Source organism: Equus caballus, chromosome 12 (genome assembly GCF_041296265.1).
Source record: "Equus caballus isolate H_3958 breed thoroughbred chromosome 12, TB-T2T, whole genome shotgun sequence".
Lineage (NCBI taxonomy): Eukaryota > Metazoa > Chordata > Mammalia > Perissodactyla > Equidae > Equus > Equus caballus.
Genome location: NC_091695.1, coordinates 32,159,159 through 32,182,685, shown reverse-complemented (window position 1 = coordinate 32,182,685; position 23,527 = coordinate 32,159,159). Strand labels below are relative to the sequence as shown.

General features: G+C 46.1%; 1 protein-coding gene across 31 annotated transcripts in view; it reads right to left on the bottom strand.

Annotated features, from left to right (window-relative positions):
- Window positions 1–4,647: 4,647 nt before the first annotated feature.
- Window positions 4,648–23,527, bottom strand: part of LOC138916677 (liprin-alpha-1-like) — a 105,941-nt gene continuing 87,061 nt past the window's right edge. For 14 of the 31 annotated variants that reach the window (XR_011423986.1, XR_011423989.1, XR_011423987.1 and 11 more), the window contains 6 exons: window positions 22,821–22,996; window positions 22,639–22,736; window positions 11,563–11,738; window positions 10,528–10,596; window positions 6,945–9,637; window positions 4,648–6,029 (listed from right to left, as the gene is read on the bottom strand). Coding sequence is in view for 10 of the 31 variants with exons in the window: in XM_070229806.1 (XP_070085907.1) it covers window positions 6,954–7,012; window positions 9,472–9,637; window positions 10,528–10,596; window positions 11,563–11,738; window positions 22,639–22,736; window positions 22,821–22,996 (744 nt within the window). In the remaining 21 variants the exon portion in view is untranslated. Of the gene's footprint in view, window positions 6,030–6,944; window positions 9,638–10,527; window positions 10,597–11,562; window positions 12,346–12,518; window positions 12,621–22,638; window positions 22,737–22,820; window positions 22,997–23,527 lie in introns of all 31 variants that reach the window. The other 17 variants (XR_011423999.1, XR_011424000.1, XR_011424001.1 and 14 more) reach the window with 5 other exon arrangements.

Here is a 23,527-nt window from a genome sequence, read left to right as displayed (position 1 = left end):
GAATATACATTGAATTCAAAGCATTTTTCATCCAGCTTTCTTGGGCCAGCGCCATGGCCAAGTGGTTAAGTTCGTGTGCTCTGCTTCAGCAGCCCAGGGATTAACTGGTTCAGATCCTGGATGCAGACGTGGCATCACTCGTCAGGCCACGGTGAGGCGGAGTCCCACATTTCACAACCAGAGGCACTCACAACTAGAACCTACAACTGTGTACTGGGGGGCTTTGGGGAGAAGAACAAAAAAAAGATGGCAACAGTTTTAGCTCAGGTGTCAATCTAGGAAAAAAACAAATTTCTAGCTTTCTGTCATTAAAACATGACTATAGCTTTGCTGGTTATTTTTATAGCTTAAAAAGTTATCCTGAAGCTGTTGACATAATGCATTGGATAGTTTCATATTAAAAGAAAGTAATGGATCAAATATAAACCCTTGGCTTTTCTGGCAGGGATAAGGGATCAGAACAAGAAGTCAGATCACCCAGGACAGAGAAGAGCCCAAGTAGAGTTAGCCAAAGGATACTGAGCGTTGAGGACAAACTTTACTTATGTCCCACTTTGGATCTGGAATGGCACCATAAGCACTGATTAACTAACTGGTTCATTGCCATTTCTTGTCACCTGGTCTATAAATTCTAAATGTTTACCATATTGACCTACTTCCCCTAACATGAAAATTCTAAGAATAATTCACATTTGTCAAGTCACCGTTCATAAGGTCCTGCTACCTTTGCTCAGGTAGCACTGGTCACGAGTCTCTAAGCTTTTCTATGTGAAATTGCCTATGAAAAATGCATGCCACAAACCACCTTGCAGTCTATTTCATGCCAATTTGTCCTTTTCTGTCCTTCCTATCTCTTGTGAATCACTCAAATCAGAGTTTTATCACTATGTCAGAATTGGATGGCACCAAAGATCTATGGGGACTGAATCACTGATTGTATCTCAGAGGCATAATCCCAGGAGACCAAGGACCAAAGAACTCCTGCCACATCACTGTCCCTGAGACTTTCTCAAGCCATGTTTAAACACACAACACAATCTGATTCAATATTTCAGGAGAAGGAGAAAGAATTACATCTGATTACATAAACATTATCATTACTCTGGATGACATAAAATCTAAAGCTGGGTTGCATTTGTTCCAATTAAATCAGCTTTTATTATTTTTAAGCTCTGTTCCTAATAGCCATGGAAAGGTTGACTGGCTCTGGACACACACACATAGCTTTCAAACTACCCTTTCTTACATTGTTCCCTGAATCGAATATTTCAATGACCAACATCTCTGGGTACCCATGAACCCAATAACATAAAATTATTCTGAAGTAATTAACCTGATGAATATCAACAGCTGTCACTGTGCTACCTTCCTAGATTCTAAGGGAGCTGTGGATCTTAGAGATGTAGATTAAGATAATTGTATAGCCTCAATGAATATATTGCATTCAACAGAAATTGGACATATAAATCTACACCATTCAGTCTCTAACAGCGGCCCTGGCAGTAGCCACAAAGATTTGATTTTTCCCTCACTACCCTTTTATTTAAGCTTTATTTCCCAGCCCCCTAAGCAAAGCAATTTTGGTTAGAAGGAAGACAGCACAGTCCTTGGTGTGGTTTAACACACTTTCTTTAACACACATCTGCCACATTCATTTGGTCAACCAAGTCACTGAGGCTGGCCAGGCTGCAGGGGATGAGACCCCACCTGTCAGTGGGAGGAGCAGCAGAGAAGCTGCAGCCCACGTGAAGTTTTGTCGTACGCCATAGTTCATCAAGTCTAAGATGCCATCGTTTGTAAGACACATCCTGACTTCAAAGACACCAAAATGTCACAAAGGAGTCACGACAGAATGGATGAAACGTAGTGCGTGCATGCTGAGTTGTGGTGTAAAATGGGTGGGCTGCAGTTAATGTTCAAAACTTGGGTAACTTACATTCCAAAGTGAGGACCAAGAAGCAATTTTTCCAGACATCTAAAGACTGAGGGTTTAAAACACAGAGGGTCTCCCTAAAATAACTATTAAAATATTATTATAGAAAATGTCACACAAATGCAAAAAGAGAATACTATGATAAACCCTCATGAATCCATCACCCACCTTCAACAACTATCAACCCACACGGTCAATTTGGTTTGACCCATATCCTGACCTACCCCTCCGCCAAGATTATTGTCAAGCAAATCCCAGACACGGTCATTTCATCTGTAAATACTGGGCACACAACACGTGCCCTCCGTTGTAATCATAGTAACCCACTTGGCCCAGCAATGAATAACACCTCCAGCCTTCCTCACGGCAACAGTGAACATGGATTCAGCTCTGCTGGGAGCTGGGGAGGAGAAAGGGAGGTGCGGGAAAGCTGAAATTCTCATCCCCCAGAAGGAGATGCCAAGAGGCAAAGTCCACACTGGAGGAATCGAGAGGCCACATTAAGCACGTGTTATGTAGGAGCCCGGGCGTCACGGCTCCCTCTCTCGGCTCACCATGTTCCCACTGGGGGGTGGGTCCCTTGGGGTAGAGCCAGGTCTATCCATCCGGGTATCTCCCGGGCAGGGCAGCTCTTCTCCAGAATGTCGAAAGGTGGAATGGGGTGAACGGGGGCCCCACAAGCATGTGTCTGTGTGCAAATCGCAGGATCCTGTGAACGTGAGTTTATTTGGGAAAGGGGTCTTTGTAGGTGTAACTAAGTGAAGCATCTTGAGGTGAGACCATCCCAGATGACCTAGGTGGGCCAGTGACAAGTGTCCTCGTAAGAGACAGAAGATAAGACACAGGGTGGGGCCACGTGAAGACAGAGGCAGAGACGGGAGACCCGGCTCACAGCCCAGGAGGCCAACAAGCACTGAAAGCGGGAAGAGGCGAAGGATAGATCCTCCACGCCAGCCCTGCTCCTCCCTGCACTGGGTGTGCCCTCGGCGTGTGCCAGGTGGAGGGGGCGCACGCAGTGCTGGCCTCAAACAACAGGACTCCAAAAGGTGCCCCACTGAGTCAAGGACACGCGGATGCAAAACCACTGGCTACTACTCCTCACCGAGGAGTTAAGCTAAGGAAATGTCAGAAACAGAAGCCTCTGAGCTATTTGGGAATGCACTCGATGACATGTCGGTGGTTAGGACAGCAGCCACAGCACCCGGACGGCCACCTCGCTATCCACCTGCCGGAGATACAGGGGAGACACGCTCCTCCCCAGACCCTGGGGAGCCCATCCCCATGAGCACAGGACTTAGCCAGCAAAAGAGCAAAGAAAACCCCAAACCCACAATTACCTTAAAGTGCATGATGTGAGACTTGAAAAGAGAAACTTAAGGGCAGCAATTATGAGGCTAAAGGAGGCTCGACAGAGTTCTAGCGGTGGGAAGGGTCCAGAGAGTCTTCAGTGTGGCCACACCTGGCTTGCGAATGGCTCCCATCCCCGCCGACTGCGGGCGAGCCCTGGGACACTGCGTGTGGGGCGAGCAGACCCGGGAGGCGTGGCTGAGAGTGCGCCTAGCACAGCAGAGTGCGCCTAGCACAGCAGAGCTACTGCAACACCGGCCTGTGCTCTCTGCGTCGTTCTGAGCTGACCTTTTGTTAAAGGCGTAAACGGAACCACCGAATGAAGTTTTAATCAAACACCTGCAACTTAAAGAGTCAATGATGACCTGGTCTGCTTCCAGAAGCTTCAGGCTACCCAAGGCTTGCCCGGCTTTGGTCAGGCAAACGGACTGGTGGGTGAAAAAGCAGGGAAGCGCTATGTGCTTTTGAGTCTCACGCTTAAGTGAACCCAAGAACGAGGAAATGCCAAGAAAAGGCTGCCCCCAACAAAACTGGAAAACCAGCCAGCACAGGCTCTCAAGAGAACACCAAACCACCGGATCGCTGTGCCCTGACGGACACCAGCTGGAATGTATTCACCCGAATAAAGAAAACACGTCACTCAGGAGAGGCGGCCGTCAGCCCTGGAAGGACAGCAGAACAGGAAAAGGAAAACCGAGGCGACAGTCAGCAGCGCCCACCCAACACAGCGCGAGGCATGGGGTCGGCCTGGGCATCGTGCACCCCCAGACCTGATGACAATACTGCGGTGGGGGGAGGGCGGGCGACAGCACGTAGGGGCTGAGGCATCGGGTGCCCTGGGCCTGGCGCTGCCAGCCACGAGCGCCGCGCCTTGCCGCCCTGCAGCCGGGCGCGTCCTGCCTGCCTGCCTGCCCGGGGCCCGTCGGCGCGTCCCTCCCCTCTCGCGCCGGACTGCTTCATGACTCAGGACTCCGTCTGAGCGCTCCGAGACCAGGCTCCCTGGGAACCGGAAGGACACAGCCCAGGGCGGGAGCAGCAGGAGAGCAGGGCCCCAGTGCGCGCATGGACTGACGCGCCTCCGCGCCTCCCTGTGGCCTGCGGTGCCTCTGAGCGCCAGGCTGCCCGGGCCTGGTCCCCCAGGTCTCAGCGAGAGAGGGTCTGGGCCTCGGGGGCCGAGGCGGGAAGCCCCTGGGCTTCCTGGCGGGGACGCCCCCATCCTGTGCTTCCACCCCCAGCTTTTTCATTCTGTCAACTGATTTCTACCCAAGAAAGTCCACTCGACCACGCTGCCGCCACTGAATCAGCCTGGAGCCGGAGATGAGCCAGCTGCGGCCGATTTGTCACAGAATGACAGCTTATTCTCAGTATCCTTTATTGGCAGTGGAAAACGCCTCAGTACTTTATTGAAAGAAAGCAATAAATAATACTGTGATAAAAATAGTTCAAAAGGAGACTGTACATACTTTGTTACATAATCAGGAGGTTCACACAAGATTAACAGAAAACAGAATGTAACAACGAATGAATCGTACAAGGAAGTTAAAAGCAGAAACCGAATGTAAACCGTCCACCGACAAAATGAGCTGTATAATAAATAATGCACCGTGGTGGGAACACATTTCCTGCTGGCTCTTTAATGTGCCATTTAAAAAGGAAAAGTTACATCTGCTACTTAGACAGTCCAAAACGGCTATATCGTCAAAAGCTAAAAATGTACCAATAGGTCCCTCCTTTCAACATGTTTACAAACAAATGTAAAAAGATGATTTACATAAGAAAAAATAAGGCCTTTAGTAGAGTCGCACTGCGTGGTTTCCTGGTTTCAGGGAGCCCGCGCCTTCCTCTTCCGGCACGGGCGTCCCTGTGGAGCGCGGTGCTTCCTGCTTGGTCCTCAAAGAGCAGCGGGGCGGGGGCCCGAGTCCGCCCATCGGGGCAGAGCCCAGAGAGCCCCCCAGCCCTTCCTGCGGCCGAGAGAAGTGCTCCCGGCTGGGGCTCGTGCCGGGCGCTGAGGACAAGCCGTGCGGGTCTCCAGGGACGAGCTCTTCAAGCTACTGAGAGCCACCAGAGATGCTCACAGTTCTGACGGCCCCTTCAGCCCAAATTTTATCAGAAGCTCATATTTAACACCAGGTACTTTCAGTCTGTTCACGCTGCAGAATAAAGCATTTCTTGCTAGAAAAAGTAGAGTAAGGTCAGTCATTAAAACACAATTGCTTGAAATTAAGTCTGCTTGTTTCAAAATGATTGTTGTAGAGCTGGTTACATTTGTCAGGATAACGCGCACCATGTCATGATGATCTTACAAATGCAAATGCAGTAAAATCCTCTTCTCTCTCGCCGATTATTATTAAAAAATTAATGATAATTACAATAAATGCATAATTTACAAAAGCCCTGTATCTTTTCATAGGATTTATGCATACAAGCATTACAGTACATTCGTTTGAAAGACTAAAATTAGATAGAAGAACAGAATCGATTTGAAAGGATATTTATAGCCTGGATATACATGAAAAAGTAACTAACTATATAAATGAAGTCATGTTTACATAAATATAAGAAACATTAAATTCTAAAATATTTTCTCTATGGTATTCGTGAATTTTTCACTAATTAAAAACTCTGTAATAAAATATCTTAGGGTCCATGTAACAAGTATCAACAGATTGCAGATCCACTGAATTCTGAAAGGCCGTCTTCGCCGGGTCCCGAGCGCTGCACGGTCATCTGTAGAAGTAGTGTGGGTAAACTGGAAAGGAAGCACAAACAGGACAATCAGCCTCAGGACGGGCCGCCCGGCGCGCACCTGCGTCCTGAGGCCCAGCCCTGCCTCCCTGCCCCTTGCGCTGTAGCTGCTTGAGAACTGAGATGAAACGTCAAGGAGTACGCGTATCAATGAGAAAATTCCTTGCTGACTTCCTTTTGGCGTATGTCTAAAAGTTACCAATTAAAAAGATTAGGAAACCAATCAAACCTTCTGGCGGAGACGTGAAAAGTGGAGAGCGGAACAGAGCCCCCGGCCCTGGCGCCACGAGCAGGGGCTGGGCTCCCAGCCCCACGTCACCCCTTCAGCGCGAGCGGGCTGCTCGTAACTGCACCCCTGCGATGGCAACGCAGCTGTGTGTTTAAAACCACCCGCCAGGCCCTCAGGGTCGCACGACAGCGTGGCCCCAGGAAACCTGGCCGTGCGGGGTGCGGCTCATTCAAGACCGTGTATTTCGAAGAAAGCCAGTGGGCGCCGCTGACCTGGGAGCGACACCAGCGCGGATGCCAGGGTCAAGGCGGAGAGCCGCCGTGCCGGGCGCTCTCAACCACGGGTGGTCGCCAGCCAAGAGCTGAGCCGGTGAGCTCCTGCCACGCGCTGCTCTCCTGCCTCCCCACCCCCAAAAGACATTAGCAGATACTGAAAAGAGTCCAGCACTTTCAGTTTTAAGGAAAAAATGCAAATACACTTTTTTCCTTAACAAATGAGGATACACGAACCCCTCTGTGACCAACTGTGAGCATACAGAACACCAGAACCACGTAACGGGTGCAGCCGGGCTTGCATGCGTGTTCCTAAAGGCCTGCAGGAACGGAAACGGGCTCTCCAGGCCAGGCAGCGCCCCCGTGCGGTCACCCGGCCGCCTCTGCGGCCTCCGGGCACGCGGAGCCCTCTACTCACCACGGGGCTTCAGCAGGAGTAAGTCCTGACCGTGGCGGCGTCCAGCCTCTGCGCTCCCGACACGCTGCCTGCTCCGACACCGGGGAGGAAGCGTGCAAACACAGCGTGCGGTTAGTCTTCAGACGTCACACGGGGCACACGTACACACACATCTGCACACCTACAACACCACCTACTGAGGGCTCCCAGGGAAACTGCTAGATGGGAGCGGACGAGCCAGGGAAAGAGAACCTAAGTGTCGCCAGGAGGGGGTTCTCTTCAGCCCCCAGCAGCCCTGGGAGCCACTGGCAGCTAATCTCACGACAGCAAGGACGCCTCAGATGATACACACTTCGTGATGTCCTCTGTGTAAGTGACAACTACTTCACCTGGTAACTTTGTTTCTCCTGAAACTCTCTAGATTTGCAGAGCAACTAGACTTTTCTTCGGGGCCTAAACGTGATATCCCCAAGGCCGGTGTGAGGTAGATAACCCGGGGCAGCGCTAGACACCACGGGGTGCAGGTGACCGGAGTCAAACGCAGGCCTGGCCTGACGGGAGACGCGCCCTCGGGCCACCTGCCCTCCGCGCCTGTCTGAGGGAGCATCCAGGGCACTCCTCCCCAGGGCCTGGCTGCAGGGGGTGGGTAGAGGACAATGACTCATCTAAGAACACTAAAACCCAGTCTCAGTTTCTGCCGGAAGTGATGTGTACCACTGAGGCCTTGTTCCTGTCGAGAAACACACGGCACGGCCAAAGAGGTGAGCCCCGCCTCTCCCTTGCAACCTGGACAGAAAATGTGCAAACACCTGGAGCAGATATTCCCGACTGCCAGTTACACAGTTTGTGTTCCCACGGGTCCAGCAGGAACACGTTTTATCAAGAATGTGCCGTGGTTCCAGAAGAGATGGCACGACAGCCGGCACTGTCGGTGAGCATGGGTCATCTTTCCAAACCCTGACCCTGAGGTCCCAGGAGGCCAGCTGCAGCTTCCCCGATGCCCCTTATTTAAGAAGGCATTGAGCAGTCCACTCTCCCGGGGTTGGGCCTCAGTTTTCCTACAAGGGTCAACAGCCGTCTTCCATGTAATATATTCCCTACACCTCTCTCTAGGCTTATTTTTAATTTATCTGAACTCTAATCTCAATGTCGCCGTCAATACTGAACACGGGAAGTGTGACTGAGTCTGAGGAAACTGGGCACGAAGCTGTGAAGAAAATCAGAAGGCGCTCCGTCAGCCTATTCAATAAGTGGAGGGCCGAGTTACCGTTAGAGTTATACAAATTACCTCATGCTCCTTAGAATAAGAATGCTACTGAAGACACTGCTACTCTTGCCCCATTAACCAGATCACTGAGCTCTGCAGAGAGATGCAGGCTTCCAGCAGCAGTGCTGCCCTGGGGGCCATCTCACCAAGCGTCCGGCTGAGCGAAGGCTTTACACACACGCGCTTTTCTCTCATTTTGATATAAGCAAGTGAGAGCCAAACTCACAAACCTACATACGGGAAGGGCTAAGAACAGGGAAACTTGTAAAAGCCAACTCAGGACAATTTTTAAAAGCGCTTCCTTTCCCATAGCCGATCCATGGGCCACAGAGAGGAGAACGAAGTCCTTCGTAACGGGAGTGTGGCTACAATGGCCCCAGCGGCCAGCACCACACGGGACCAGGACCCGCAGACGCCTCCTACGAGCCTGACGAGGAGCAGCCGTTTCACTGCCACAGCCGCTGAAGAGGACACGGCTGTACGACGACGGCCCTACAGACGGGGAGACTGAGGCACAGTGCTCGAGGCTGTGCCCCTCCTCAGTGGCAGAGCCAGGGTCCACCGAGGCCATCTGCCCTTGATCCTGTCATCGTGGGGGCCGCGGTCAGAGCTGAGAGGTCTGTCAGTAAAGCGCGACCAACTTGTCATCAGCCGTGTCCTCCAAGCGGAGCGGCGGTCAAAGGGAAAACCGCAAGCTCCATCTGGAACCCTGACTGCAAGGCTCGTGCGCTCCCACGGCCCACTGCGCTCCAGTGACGACCTGCCCAGGCTCACCTTCTTCCTCCTCTCCGTCCTTATGGTGCGCAGTGACAGGGACCAACGCCAGCAGGGGTGGAGAGAGGAAAGGGAAGGCTCACAGAGGGGGAAACTGTGTTCTCTAAGATGGACTCAGTCACCTCTCCAGGTGGAGAGACGTCCCGGGAGCACCCGGCGTGGCCCGAGAGCTGCTGCACCACCTTCCGGCGGAGCCTTCCAGGGCTGCCTGCCACACACACAGGCTACAGGACGTCCACTCAGCACGCCGAGAACACACGCGACGCTCAGCTTTATTAGTTGGAAGGATATGCTAAGATTCAACCAGACAAGACTCTAAAAAACCTACATTATTGTTAAACTGTTATGCACAGATGTTAGGATTCATTTTAAAACACTTAACCTGGGCATGCACCAGTACTCAATGCCTTGTAACACAATCAAGAGGCCATTCTGGATCACGGTTAACATTCCAGCCACAAAGCTGCTCATGCCGCCCACAGCGGCTGGCCGCCCCTGCACACCTACCGTCCAGCTGCGTCTTCTTCGGCTGCATGGAGGGTGAGGACAGAGAGGACGTGACCCGGAAGTTGGCGGGGAGAGTCTCTGCGGACCCAGCAGCTAAGCCACGAACATCCTTTGGTCTAAATTTTTTTCTCCAAGAAGGTGCTCTCCTAAAGCTTTTATCATGGTCCTGGGAAATTAAAGGACAGAAAACAAGACTGATTTTAAAATAAAGGACAAAAATAGACAGTCAAGTTACCAGCCTTGACCTGACTGCTGAACTCGTCACTGCATGTTTGTTCACACCTATTTAACCCGTTCCTGATAACCACAGGATCTACTGTCCCCACCGGGAACTTCTGAGAGTGACGGGCCCAGTAACACTATGTGGGGCCCTCACTGGGCATCGATGAGGACGGCCCTGGGCCGGCCAGGTGCATGTGCCTCCTGTTCATCACCCCGTTTCCTTTCTTATCTTGGAGAAATCATCTTCTTGCCGTATAAGATAATACATTTCTATTTGTCTTAAAATAGTTTCCAAGCTGTAAGCAGTTCTGCCTTAGAGCCGGGGAAGAGCCAGCAAGCACTCCTTTAGCTGTCCTCCTAGTCACCAGGCAAACTCACGTTTTCTTAAGGGGCAACGAAGGAAAGAATAAAAACAGTGTGGGAACAAACGAGTCACGACTGTGTGAGGGGAAATTAACATGTTGCGTTTCTCTAATCTCCTTCTAACAGGTTTCTCCAAAGCACAGGGACTCTGGATTGGGGTCAGACATCCAGCGGTCCCCAAACATAGCCCATGGACGCCATGCCTCGGCTGCCACCAATGTTGATGGGAACAACATTTTTGAGGGCTATCAAAACTTAAATAGCAAATATTTTAAAAACAGAAAACCTCAGACTGAAAATACGAGTTTCTTACTATCTCATTTAACACATTTTTGAGAGCAAAGCTTAGCTCAGGAGGTAAAATCATCTCCACACTTAGAAGAGAGACTGCCGACGGGGCTCACGTGCATATGAACAAATAATTCACACTGAATGCAAATTTAAATAAAATTCATTAGGCTGAAAACTCACTTCATCAAAACTTCTGTCCGTCCCCATGACCAAAAGGTTGTTAAATTCTCGTTCCAAGACAGCGCGAGCCTGAAATCATAACAAAACAACAATACCGCAAAGCTTCATCAATCTAATCTGAAGGACGTTAGCATATCACAACTGTTTTTCAAATCAAGACTTTTAAAAAGCTCAGGCTATAAACACCTTGAGCCATGACAGCATTTAATTTAATTGAATTAATTAATTTATTTGAGGAAGATTAGCACTGAGCTAACACCAGCTGCCAATCCTCCTCTTTTTTGCTGAGGAAGACTGGCCCTGAGCTAGAATCCATGCCCATCTTCCTCTATTTTATATGTGGGACGCTGCCACAGCATGGCTTGCCAAGTGCTTCCACGTCTGCACCCGGGCTCCGAACCGGCGAACCCCGGGCTGCCGAGAAGCAGAACGTGCGCACTTAACCACTGCAACACCGGGCTGGCCCCCACAACCACATTTTAAATTAGGGGATTCCTGCGGAGCCCATGGATGGGCTTTCAGGGAAAGGGACCCATGACCGCTGGCAGACTATCTACGAAAGTGTGCTCTGTGGGTTGGTGCTGGTGGGGGGATGGGGGGTATCGGCAAAAGACATACAATCTTCTGTAGAAGAAGAATAAATTTCCTGATTCTCAGGTGAGCCCGTGTGTCAAAAAGAATCACACAGGGCAATAGAAACAAAATTAACAGAATCTCCATCGGTGTACCTATGAGCATTTCTCTTTCCACGTAAGAACTAAATACACGTCGTCACTCCTACGAGCATATGGACTTGAACGAAGTTTCCCCTTTTTTTTTAATCGCAAGACTCTCATGCTGACAACAGAAAATGGAAGGACAGGCAAAACTAATGAAGAATTAAGCATTGCTGGTTTGGAACCAGTATTTTGTGGATTAGGGATAGTTGTCTGAGGTACTGTGAAGTTTTGTGTCCACTCAGTTAACCAGCTAGACGTCTCCATCAGGAGACCTGACTGAACGCTGAGTGGGAGCCGGGCCGGCTCTGCAGCATACCTGTGTGTTCTGCTTAGGGATCCGTAACAAGAGCGCCAGTGCACTGAAATCGAAGGTTTCATCTAAGGCCACAAGTGCACCGTGAACGCCACTCTCCACCAGATTGTTTGCATATTCTTTAAGACCAATTGAGACGATCCAGCGAATCACTCGATCGTTGCTCCACACAAGCACGTCTACAGGTGAACAGAAACAATTAGAACGGCGTCTGCACAAAGCTGTCTTCATCATGCACACCTGTAACAGCACACAGAAGGTGGGCAGGCAACCGCTGCTGCATTTAGAGGTCACGCCTCGGCCCTCCTCCATCGAAGGGAAACTGTCCCACTAGAACTCATGCTGCCAAAGAACCCAAGAGCAATGAAGTTCTTACGGACATTTATTTTCCAGAGAACAGAAAATGAGGAGGATCCAGGGTCAGAAACCAGAAGGACAGAGAAGAAGCTGAATGCCCACCAGGCACGAGCGCGCTTCCTCTACAGCCTTCAGAGTTTCTGAAACACTTTCTTTTCGTCAGAGAAGGAGTTGGCGCCCTGCTCGATTCAACACAAATGTCTCATTTGTAATCTTGAAGCTTGTTTCCTTGAAGCCTTTTTTGTTGTCTCATTTTAAAAAGAGAGAAACTTAAAGATGCTCTCCAGCATATCAGAGACTGGGGGGAAGATCTTACACCACACGAAGTGATCCATTATTAAATTCGCTCTAGTAGAGATCTAAAAATAGCCACTCCATGAAAATATCTCCGGATGCTCACCAATCACTTCCAAAGACAACTTTTGTCAACTATAAAAAGATTTAAAACAGATACAGAAAACAGACAAAACTGATTTACCCATTTTATTTCCAATGCCCTTTTATACTATACACACACAAACACTATATATATAGTATAAAATATATGCACTACATATATAGTATAAAGTGTGTATATATATATAGTATAAAAGCTGGCTTACGGTTTTTCTTGTGATTCACGTTAGCTCAATCATGACCAGACTATCCTTTAAACGGGCTGTGTCCTCAACCAGTTTTGTCTTCAGTTTCTTTCTTTGTAAAACCTGGGGAAGAAGACAGCACTCACACGCACGGGGTTGTGGGAAGGATTAAACAATTAACCTCTGAAAGTGCTTCGAGTTCTTAAGTCTTACCTATTATTATGACTGTTGTTAGTGATTTCTTTATTCTGAAAATTCTGGGAGATTTTACTTTGAGCTTAATCGTTAACGTCTTACTTAAAAGCAGACTATTGTAGTCGATGCTTTCGAGGCATGCCGGGTGAGAGGCTCCCATTGCATCTCCCCACCTGCGCTCTCACTGAGCCGCCTCTGCCATCGTCCCCTGCTAAGGAGCTCCTCCTCCACCTCCAAGGCCCAGCTGAACCAGCGCCTCTGTGCTGCCCCCTGAGCCCTGGAGGCAGAGCCACAGGGCTCCATCTGTGCTCCTGAAGCCCTCTGATAAGTGGCTAGAGCAGAATCGCCACACTGGAGTCCAGTGAGCCGACAGCAGAGCCCTGCCCATCTGTGCCCTGCTGTTACCCAGCAGTGTGGCACGGGGTGGCATTTCTGAGTGAAGGAGTACACACGTCAGAACAAGTCACAGGAGGAGTGTTCCCCTTGAGACGGTTCGCGCAGACTGACGTAAGCACAAGAAAGCAGGCACAGGTGCTGTGCCTCAGAGGAGGACCGTGCTTCCTCCCAGAGCTGCAGGGCGTGGTGGCGCACCCTGGTGGTAAGTCACGAGCTGCCCCACAGCACAGCCACACACACACAGGTGCTGTGGTGCTGCGGCCAGGGAGCGAACCTGGGCCGCTGAGTGCTGGGGGCCAGACTTGAACCACCAGGCCATGAGAGGAGGGTCTTCAAAGCACTCATCTCCAACCCTCCCTCCTCTGTAAGGATGCCAGACTAGTTTTCTCCACTTAACAAATTTCCTAATATTTTTAAAAATGGGAAATCACTAACCCACAGCCAGCATCATACTCAATGGGGAAAAACTGAGCGCCATCCCCCTGAGAACAGGAACAAGACAAGGGAGCCCACTCCCACCACTCTTACTGAACATAGTACTGCAGGTTTGGGCCAGAGCAATTAGGCAAGAAAAAGAAAGAAAAGGAATCCAAATTGGCAGTGAAGAAGTGTAACTCTCACTGTTTGCAGACGACATGATTTTATATAGAGAAAACCCTAAAGAAGCCATGGTGGGGCCGGCTCGGTGGCTGAGTGGCTAAGTTCACATGCTCCGCTGAGGCAGCCCAGGGTTCAGATCCTGGGCACGGACATGGCACCGCTCATCAGGCCACATTGAGACGGCGTCCCACATCCCACAACTAGAAAGACATGCAACTAAGATATGCAACTATGTACCAGGGGGGTTTGGGAAATAAAGCAGGAAAGAAAAAAAAAAAAAAGATTGGCAACTGTTAGCCTAGGTGCCAATCTTTAAAAAAGAAAAAAACAAGCCATGGGAAAACTATTAGAAATAAACATCTACAGCAAAGTTGCAGGATACAAAGTCTACTTACAAAAATCAGTTGCATTTCTCTACTCTAATAACAAACTAACAGAACGAGAACTCAAGAATAGAATACCATTTACAATCGCAACAAAGAGAATAAAATATCTAGAAATAGGGGTGACGTCAGCAACATGGCAGCGTGAGCTCACCCAGGACTCTCTCCCCTCCAAATTACAACTAAAAAGAGCAACTGCTTTCCAACCAAAAAAAAAAAAAATCCCAATAACAGAAATCCTCACAGACCCACAGCAGCCAAACGACGGAAGGCGGAGAGGCTGGAGCCGCCCTCGGAGGAGCTGGAACGGGGTCTTCGCTCCCTCCCCTAGAGACTGGGATCGCTGCCGTGGGTGTGAGAAGGAGCAGGGGAGGGGCCGTGCATTGGGAGATCGTGCAGGACTCCCACCGCTGGAGCAGCAGAAACCCTCTAACAGGGGACAGCTTTCGCGTGGGGGAACCCCAGCAAGCCAGGGCCCTGGGAGACCAGAGAGCGAGAGCTGTGCCAATCCAGGTCGGCATGAGAGAAAGCGTCCCTCCTCCCTCCACCCATGCTGGGCGCCACCATCGTGGCTGAAGGCGCAGGGCTCAGAACCAAGGCTCTCGACCCCCATCTAGTGGCGACAGGCTGTACCTGCAACCAAATAACAGCATCATGCGCAAAAACCTCTCCTCTACCATCCAGCAATTTATAAAAGTTCCAGTCCAAAAGGAAAACAATAAAAACACAGAATTATGTCCCGAGGGCTTGGAAATGGGTAAAGAAAGTGAAGAGGAGTTCAAAATAGCTATCCTCAAAATACTCAATGAGGTAAAGGGAAATATAGAGAAACAAGTCAACAAGTTCTGGAGTTACTTCACAAAAGAGATTGAAATTATAAAGAAGAATCAATTAGAAACACTAGAGACGAAAAACACAATGGACCAGATAAAACAGAATACAGATTCCCTGAATGCCCGTGTAGACACCCTAGAGGAGTAAACTAGCATAATCAAAGACAGGCTGAATGGCTCCAGACAGAGGAAGAAAGACAACTAAGAATTAAAAAAACTGAAGAAAAGCTCAGAGAAATAGCTGACTCAATGAGAAAATGCAACTTAAGAATCATCGGAATTCCTGAGGGCGTGGAAAAGGAAAATGGAGCAGAAAGTGTGCTCAACGAAATCAGAGAAGAGAACTTCCCAAATCTAGGGATTGAGAGAGAAATGTGTGTGGAGGAAGCTTTCAGATCTCCTACATTTGTCAATGTAAAAAGACCTACTGCAAGGTACATAGTAGTAAAAATGGCAAAAATGAAGGACAGAGAAAGAATACTCAGGGCAGCAAGGCAGAAGAAAAGAACCTACAAAGGAACCCCTATCAGACCTTCAGCGGATTTCTCGACAGAAACCTTACAAGCTAGGAGAGACTGGAGTGACATATTCAAAACTTTAAAGGATAAAAATCTTCAGCCAAGAATACTCTATCCAGGAAAAATATCCTTCAGATAGGAGGGAGAAATTAAATCTTTTCCAGACAAACAAAAGCTAAGGGACTTCGTAGTCACAGGACCTTCACTACAAGAAATCCTCAAGAAGGCTCTCATACCTGAAAAAAGAAAAAAAGGGAGTAAGGGGTCACAAAACACAGAGTAGGGAGACAAATAGACAGAAGCTAAATAGGATAGCAAATATTCAACTATAGCATTAGGATAAAGGGAAGGAAATCACCAAAGCAAAGATAATCTTATCACTCTAACCACAAACTCACAACACAAGTTGGAATAAGAGATGAAAATAATAATTTCGGAGGGGAGGAGGAAAGGGACTGAAACAATCTAGGCTAAGGAAGTAAGAGACCACCAGAAAATGGACTATGTTATACACGAGATTCTGAATACAAACTTCAGGGTAGCCACTAAACTGAAAAACACAACAGAAACATAAAACATAAATAAGGAAAAATCTAAGAAACCCAGCCTAAGAAACTGCAGAAGTCAATGGGTAGGCTAAAACACACAGGACAAGAAACAAAGGAAACACAGGAAAACCGGAAAACGAGCAACAGAATGACAGCATTCAGCCCTCATGCATCAATACTCACCCTCAACGTAAACGGATTGAACTCGCCAATAAAAAGACACAGAGTGGCAAAATAGATTAAAGAACGAGATCCAACAATTTGTTGCCTCCAGGAAACACACCTCAGCTCCAAGGACAAACACAGGCTCAGAGTGAAGGGGTGGAAGACAACACTCCAAGCCAATAGCAAACAAAAGAAAGCAGGGGTCGCAATGCTTATATCAGACAAAACAGACTTCAAGATAAGGCAGGTAAAGAGAGACATAGAGGGCCAATATATAATGATCAGAGGGACACTTCATCAAGAAGAAATAACGCTTATAAATATCTATGCCCCCAACACAGGAGCACCAAAGTTCATAAAGTAACTATTAACAAACCTAAAAGAAGATATCAAAAATAACACAAAAATAGTAGGGGACCTCAACACCACACTCACATCAATGGATAGATCATCCAGACAGGAAATCAACAGAGAAACAGTGGAGCTAAACGAAAAGCTAAAACAGTGGGACTTCATAGATACATATAGAATGCTTCATCCAAAAACAGCAGAATACACATTCTTCTCAAGCGTGCATGGAACATTCTCAAGGATAGACCATAGGTTGGGAAACAAGGCAAGCCTCTACAAATTTAAAAAAATTGAAATAATAACGAGCATCTTCTCTGATCATAATGTTATAAGGCTAGAAATTAATTACAAGGAAGAAGCTGAGAAAGGCACAAGGATGTGGAGACTAAACAATACGCTATTGAACAAGCAATGGATCATGGAAGAAATTAAAGAAGAAATCCAAAAATACCTGGAGACAAATGAAAATGATAGCATGCTATACCAACTCATATGGGATGCAGCAAAAGCTCTATTAAGAGGAAAATTCATGGCCATTCAGGGACATCTTAACAAACCAGAAAATCAGCAATCTTAAACTACACCTAACTGAATTAGAGAAAGAAGAACAAACAAAGCCAAAAGTCAGCAGAAGGAGAGAAATAATAAAAATCAGAGCAGAAATAAATGGTATTGAAACAAAAAAGGCAGTAGAAAGGATTAATGAAACAAAGAGCTTGTTCTTTGAGAAGGTAAATAAAATTGACAAACTCCTAGCCAGACTTACAAAGAAAAAAAGAGAGAAAGCTCAAATAAACAAAATCAGAAATGAAAGAGGAGAAATAACAACAGACTCCACAGAAATACAATGGATTATAAGAGAATACTATGCAAAAACTATATGCCAGCAAAATGGATAACCTACAGGAAATGGATAAATTCTTGGACTCCTACAATCTCCCAAAGCTCACTCAAGAAGGAGGAGACAATCTGAACAGACCAGTCACAAGCAAAGAGACTGAAACAGCCATCAAAAGCACCCAAAGAATAAACCCCCAGGACCAGATGGCTTTCCTGGGGAATTTTACCAAACTTTCAGAGAGGATTTAATACCTATCCTTTTCAAGCTATTCCAAAAAATTAGGGAGGATGGAACACTTCCTAACACATTCTACGAGGCCAACATCATGCTGATACCAAAGCCTGACAAGGACAGCACGAAAAAGAACTACAGGCCAATATCGCTGATGAACACAGATGCAAAAATTCTCAACAAAATTTTGGCAACCAGAATACAGTAATTCATCAAAAGGATCCTACATCATGATCAGGTGGGATTCATACCAGGGACACAGGGATGGTTCAGCATCCGCAAATCAATCAATGTGATACACCACATCAACAAACTGAGGAATAAAAACCACATGATCATCTCAATAGATGCAGAGAAAGCATTTGACAAGATCCAACAGCCATTTATGACAAAAACTCAACAAAATGGGGATAGACGGGAACTACCTCAACACAATAAAGGCCATAGATGACAAACCCACAGCCAACATCGTACTCAATGGGCAAAAACTGAGCACCATCCCCCTGAGAACCGGAACGAGACAAGGATGCCCTCTATCACCACTCTTATTCAGCATAGTACTGGAGGTCCTGGCCAGAGCAATCAGGCAAGAAAAAGGAATAAAAGGAATCCAAATAGGGGCGGAAGAAGTGAAACTCTCGCTATTTGCAGACGACGTGATCTTATACATAGAAAACCCCAAAGAATCCATTGGAAAACTTTTAGAAGTAATCAACAACTACAGCAAAGTAGCAGGATATAAAATCAATTTACATAAATCAGTAGCATTTCTATACTCTAATAACAAACTAACAGAAAAAGAACTCAAGAACACAATACCATTCATAATCGCAACAAAAAGAAGAACATACCTCAGGGTGAATTTAACTAAGGAAGTGAAAGACCTATACAATGAAAATTACAAGGCTTTTCTGAAAGAAATGGATGACGACATAAAGAGATGGAAAGACATTCCATGCACATGGATTGGAAGAATAAACACAGTTAAAATATCCACTCTACCTAAAGCAATCTACAGATTCAACGCCATCCCAATCAGAATCCCAATGACATCTTTACAGAAATAGAACAAAGAATCCTAAAATTCATATGGGACAACAAAAGACCCCGAATTGCTAAAGCAATCCTGAGAAAGAAGAACAAAGCTGGAGGCATCACAATCCCTGACTTCAAAACATACCACAAAGCTACAGTAATCAAAACAGCGTGGTACTGGTACAAAAACAGGTACACAGATCCATGGAACAGAACTGAAAGCGCAGAAATAAAACCACACATCTATGGACAGCTAATCTTCGACAAAGGAGCTGAGGGCCTACAATGGAGAAAAGAAAGTCTCTTCAACAAACGGCGCTGTGAAAACTGGAAAGCCACATGTAAAAGAATGAAAATTAGACCATTCTTTTTCACCATTCACCAAAATAAACTCAAAATGGATCAAAGACCTAAAGGTAAGACCTGAAACCATAAAGCTTCTAGAAGAAAATATAGGAAGTACACTCTTTGACATCAGTATTAAAGGGATCTTTTCGGACACCATGTCTTCTCAGAGAAGGGAAACAATAGAAAGAATAAACAAATGGGACTTCATCAGACGAAAGCGCTTCTTCAAGGCAAGGGAAAACAGGAGTGAAACAAAAAAACAACCCACTAACTGGGAAAAAACATTTCCAAGTAATACATCTGACAAAGGCTTAATATCCATAACAGATGAAGAACTCACACAACTCAACAACAAAAAATTAAACAACCCGATCAAAAAATGGACAGGAGACATGAACAGACATTTCTCCCAAGAAGATATACGGATGGCCAATAGGCACATGAAAAGACGCTCATCATCGCTGATCATCAGGGAAGTGCAAATCAAAACTACACTAAGATATTACCTTACACCCATTAGAGTGACAAAAATAACTGAAACAAATAGTAATAAATGTTGGAGAGGTTGTGGAGAAAAAGGAACCCTCATACACTGCTGGCGGGAATGCAAACTGGTGCAGCCACTATGGAAAACAGTATGGAGATTCCTCAAAAAATTAAAAATAGAACTACCATACGATCCAGCCATCCCACTACTGGGTATCTATCCAAAGAGCTTGAAGTCAGCAATTCCAAAAGTCCTATGCACCCCAATGTTCACTGCAGCATTATTTACAATAGCCAAGACATGGAAGCAACCTAAGTGCCCATCAACAGATGACTGGATAAAGAAGATGTGGTACATATATACAATGGAATACTACTCAGCCGTAAAAAAGAACAAAATCGTCCCATTTGCAACAACATGGATGGACCTTGAGGGAATTATGTTAAGTGAAATAAGCCAGATAGACAAGACAATCTCTGTGTGACTCCACTCCTATGAGGAATTTAAACCTGTGGGCAAAGAGAACAGATTAGTGGCTACCAGGGGAAGGGGGGGTGGGGGGTGGGCACAAAGGGTGAAGGGTTGCACCTACAACACGACTGACAGACGATAATACATAACTGAAATTTCACAAGATTGTAACCTATCATTAACTCAATAAAAATTGTTTTAAAAAATAAAATAAAGTAAAAAATCTCACAACATGAAAAAAAAATACCCAGGAATAAATTTAATAGGGGGAGGGTGAAAGGGGTGATTAAGCACACGTGTGTGGTGATGGCTTGTAATTAGTCTTTGGGTGGTGAACATGATGGAATCTACATAGAATTTGAAACATGCTATGATGTACATCTGAAAGTTATATAATGTTACAATCAAATGTTACTGCGATAAAAAAATAAAAAATAAAAAGATCTATACAAGGAAAACTATAAGACATCACTGAAAGAAATCAATAATGACAAAAGAAATGGGAAGATATTCCATGCACATGGATTTGGAAGAATAAGCATAGTTAAAATGTCCATTCTAGGGGCCGGCCCGGTGGTGCAGCGGTTAAGTGCGCACGTTCTGCTTCTCAGCAGCCCGGGGTCCACCAGTTCGGATCCTGGGTGCGGACGGGGCACTGCTTGGCAAAAGCCATGCTGTGGAAGGCGTCCCACATACAAAGTAGAGGAAGATGGGCATGGATGTTAGCTCAGGGCCAGTCTTTCTCAGCAAAAAGAAGAGGATTGGCAGTAGTTAGCTCAGGGCTGATCTTCCTAAAAGAAAAAAAAAAAGTCCATTCTACCTAAAGCAATCTATAGATTCAATGGAATCCCAATCAGAATCCCAATGACATTCTTCATAGAACAAAGAATCTTAAAATTCACATGGGTCAACAAAAGACCCTGAATAGCCAAAGCAATCCTGAGAAAGAACAACAAAGCTGGAGCATCACAGTGCCTGACTTCAAAACGTACTACAGACCCATAGTGATCAAAACAGCATGGTACTGGTACAAAAACAGGCACACAGATCAATGGAAGAGAACCGAAAGCCCAGAAATAAAACCACACATCTACAGACAGCTAATCTTCGGCAAAGGAGCTAAGAATATACAATGGAGAAAGGAAAGCCTCTTCAATAAATGGTGCTGGGAAAACTGGACAGCCACATGCAAAACAACAAAAGTAGACCACTACCTTTCTCCATACACAAAAATAGACTCAAAATGGACCAGAGACTTGAAGGTAAGAGCTGAAACCATAAAACTTCTGGAAGAAAATACAGGCAGTCCACTCTTTGACATCACACTTAAAAGGATCTTACTGAATACCATGTCTACCCAGACAAGGAAAACAAAAGAAAAAAAGAAACAAGTGGGACTTCATCAGACTAAAGAGCTTCTGGAAGTCAAAGGAAATCAAGATTAAAATGAAAAAACAACCCACCAAATGGGAGAAAATATTTGCAAATCATATATCCGACAAGGAGTTAATCTCCATAATATAGAAACAACTCACACAAATGAACAACAAAAAAAACAAACAACCCAATCAAAAAGTAGGCAGAGGATGCGAACAGACATTTTTCCAAAGAAGATAGATGGATGGCCAATAGGCACATGAAAAGATGCTCAACATCACTAATCATCAGGGAAATGCAAATCAAAACTACATTTAGGGGCCAGGGCCGTGGCCGAGTGGTTAAGTTCGCATGCCCCGCTTTAGAGGCCCAGGGTTTTGCTGGTTCAGATCCTGGGTGGAGATATGGCACCGCTCATCAAGCCATGCTGAGGTGGCACCCCACATAGCACAGACAGAAGGACGTGCAACTGGAGGATACAACTACGTACTGGCAGGCTTTGGGGAGAAGAAGAAGGGGAAAAAAGAAAAAAAAGATTGGCAACAGATGTTAGCTCAGGTGCCCGTCTTTAAAAAAAAACCCAAAGAGCAAAAAACTACACTTAGATATCTTACACCCATTAGAATGGCTATAATCACCAAGACAAAAAACAACAAGCGTTGGAGAGGTTGTAGAGAAAAGGGAACCCTCATCCACTGCTGGTGGGAATGCAAACCGGTGCAGCCACTGCAGAAAACAGTACGGAGATTTCTCAAAAAGTTAAAAATAGAAATTCCATACAACCCAGCTAACCCACTACTGGGTATTTATCAAAAAAAAACTGAAATCCACAATTCAAAGAGACTTAGGTACCCCATGTTCATGGCAGCATTATTCACAATAGCCAAGATGTGGAAGCAGCCCAAGTGCCCATCGACGGATGATTGGATAAAGAGTATGGGGTATATAAATACACAATGGAATACTACTCAGCCATAAAAAAATAGATGTAATCGTCCCATTCGCAACCACATGGATGGACCTTGAGGGCATCCTGTGAAGCGAAATAAGCCAAATGGAGAAAGACAAACACTGGATGATTTCACTCCTATGTAGAAGATAATCAAACTTACGGACAAAGAGAACAATTTAGTGGTTACAAGGGGCAAGGGGTGTGGAAGGTGGCCACAAGGGGCGAAGCGGCACACTCACATGGTGTCTGACAAATATTAATGTACAACTGAAATTTCACAATGCTATAAACTATTATGACCACAATAAAAAAAATACTTTTTTTAATTTAAAGAAACTAGGAAATCACTTAGGCTGCTAATACACTGGGAAGCAGAAATACGCTAAATCAATTAAACATAATGTACTAGCCTTTTATTTCATTCTGGCTTTCTTCTCTTTTTCTTTCCAGTTCTTTCCGGTCATAATTCAGCCTTCGCAGGCACATAATTCCACACTGGAAGCTCTTTCTATTTACAAAAGAAACAAAATTACAGATGGAAACAGTCAAAAGCCTCCTAGCCAACGAGCAGGAACTGTGTGCAACGACTGACCTGTGGAAGCTGTCCGCCATCTTCAGCTGCCCGCGCAGGTCCTTCTTGGTGAGATAGGCCAGCATGCGCGCGTCCACCAGGCACTCCATGAAGTAGCTGCGGTATTGCGGGAGGCCCAGGCTGGGCAGCCACTCGTTCCCGATCCAATCATGGTTCATGTCCCCGTAGGCGAGTGTCTGCTTTCAACAAGCAAGTACGATCAGTTCAGGAAAAAGAACACCCAAGAGGTCACAAGGGCAGTTTAAATAATCTTTAAACTGGATTTTTAACCTATTACATATCCTTAAAGCTTAAATGAATGACAACACTGTTCTTTATCATTTCAAAATAATTTGATCTCCTATGTACTACCTTTTAAATTTGTCAGTAGAATTTTAACAGAAGGTATTATACCACTGAAAACCTATGACTCATTCGTGTTTATAAATTTAACCTATTTCCCCAACCACAATAAAAATGTAGCTGATAACACATGATCTTTCTGAAGTAATTTTTGTGTATAATACTATAACAACAAAGAATGATCATGACTCATGAACAAGTTTGAAGGATCAATCCACTGTACACAAAAATATCTGTGGCTGGTTTTAATTTTAACACTTTGTTTTCCAAATTTCCTCAACAAAAAATCTGTTAATTTCAAAATCCGTGTAAAAAGTGAACTGAAGGGGCCGGCCCCGTGGCTGAGTGGTTACGTTGGCGCACTC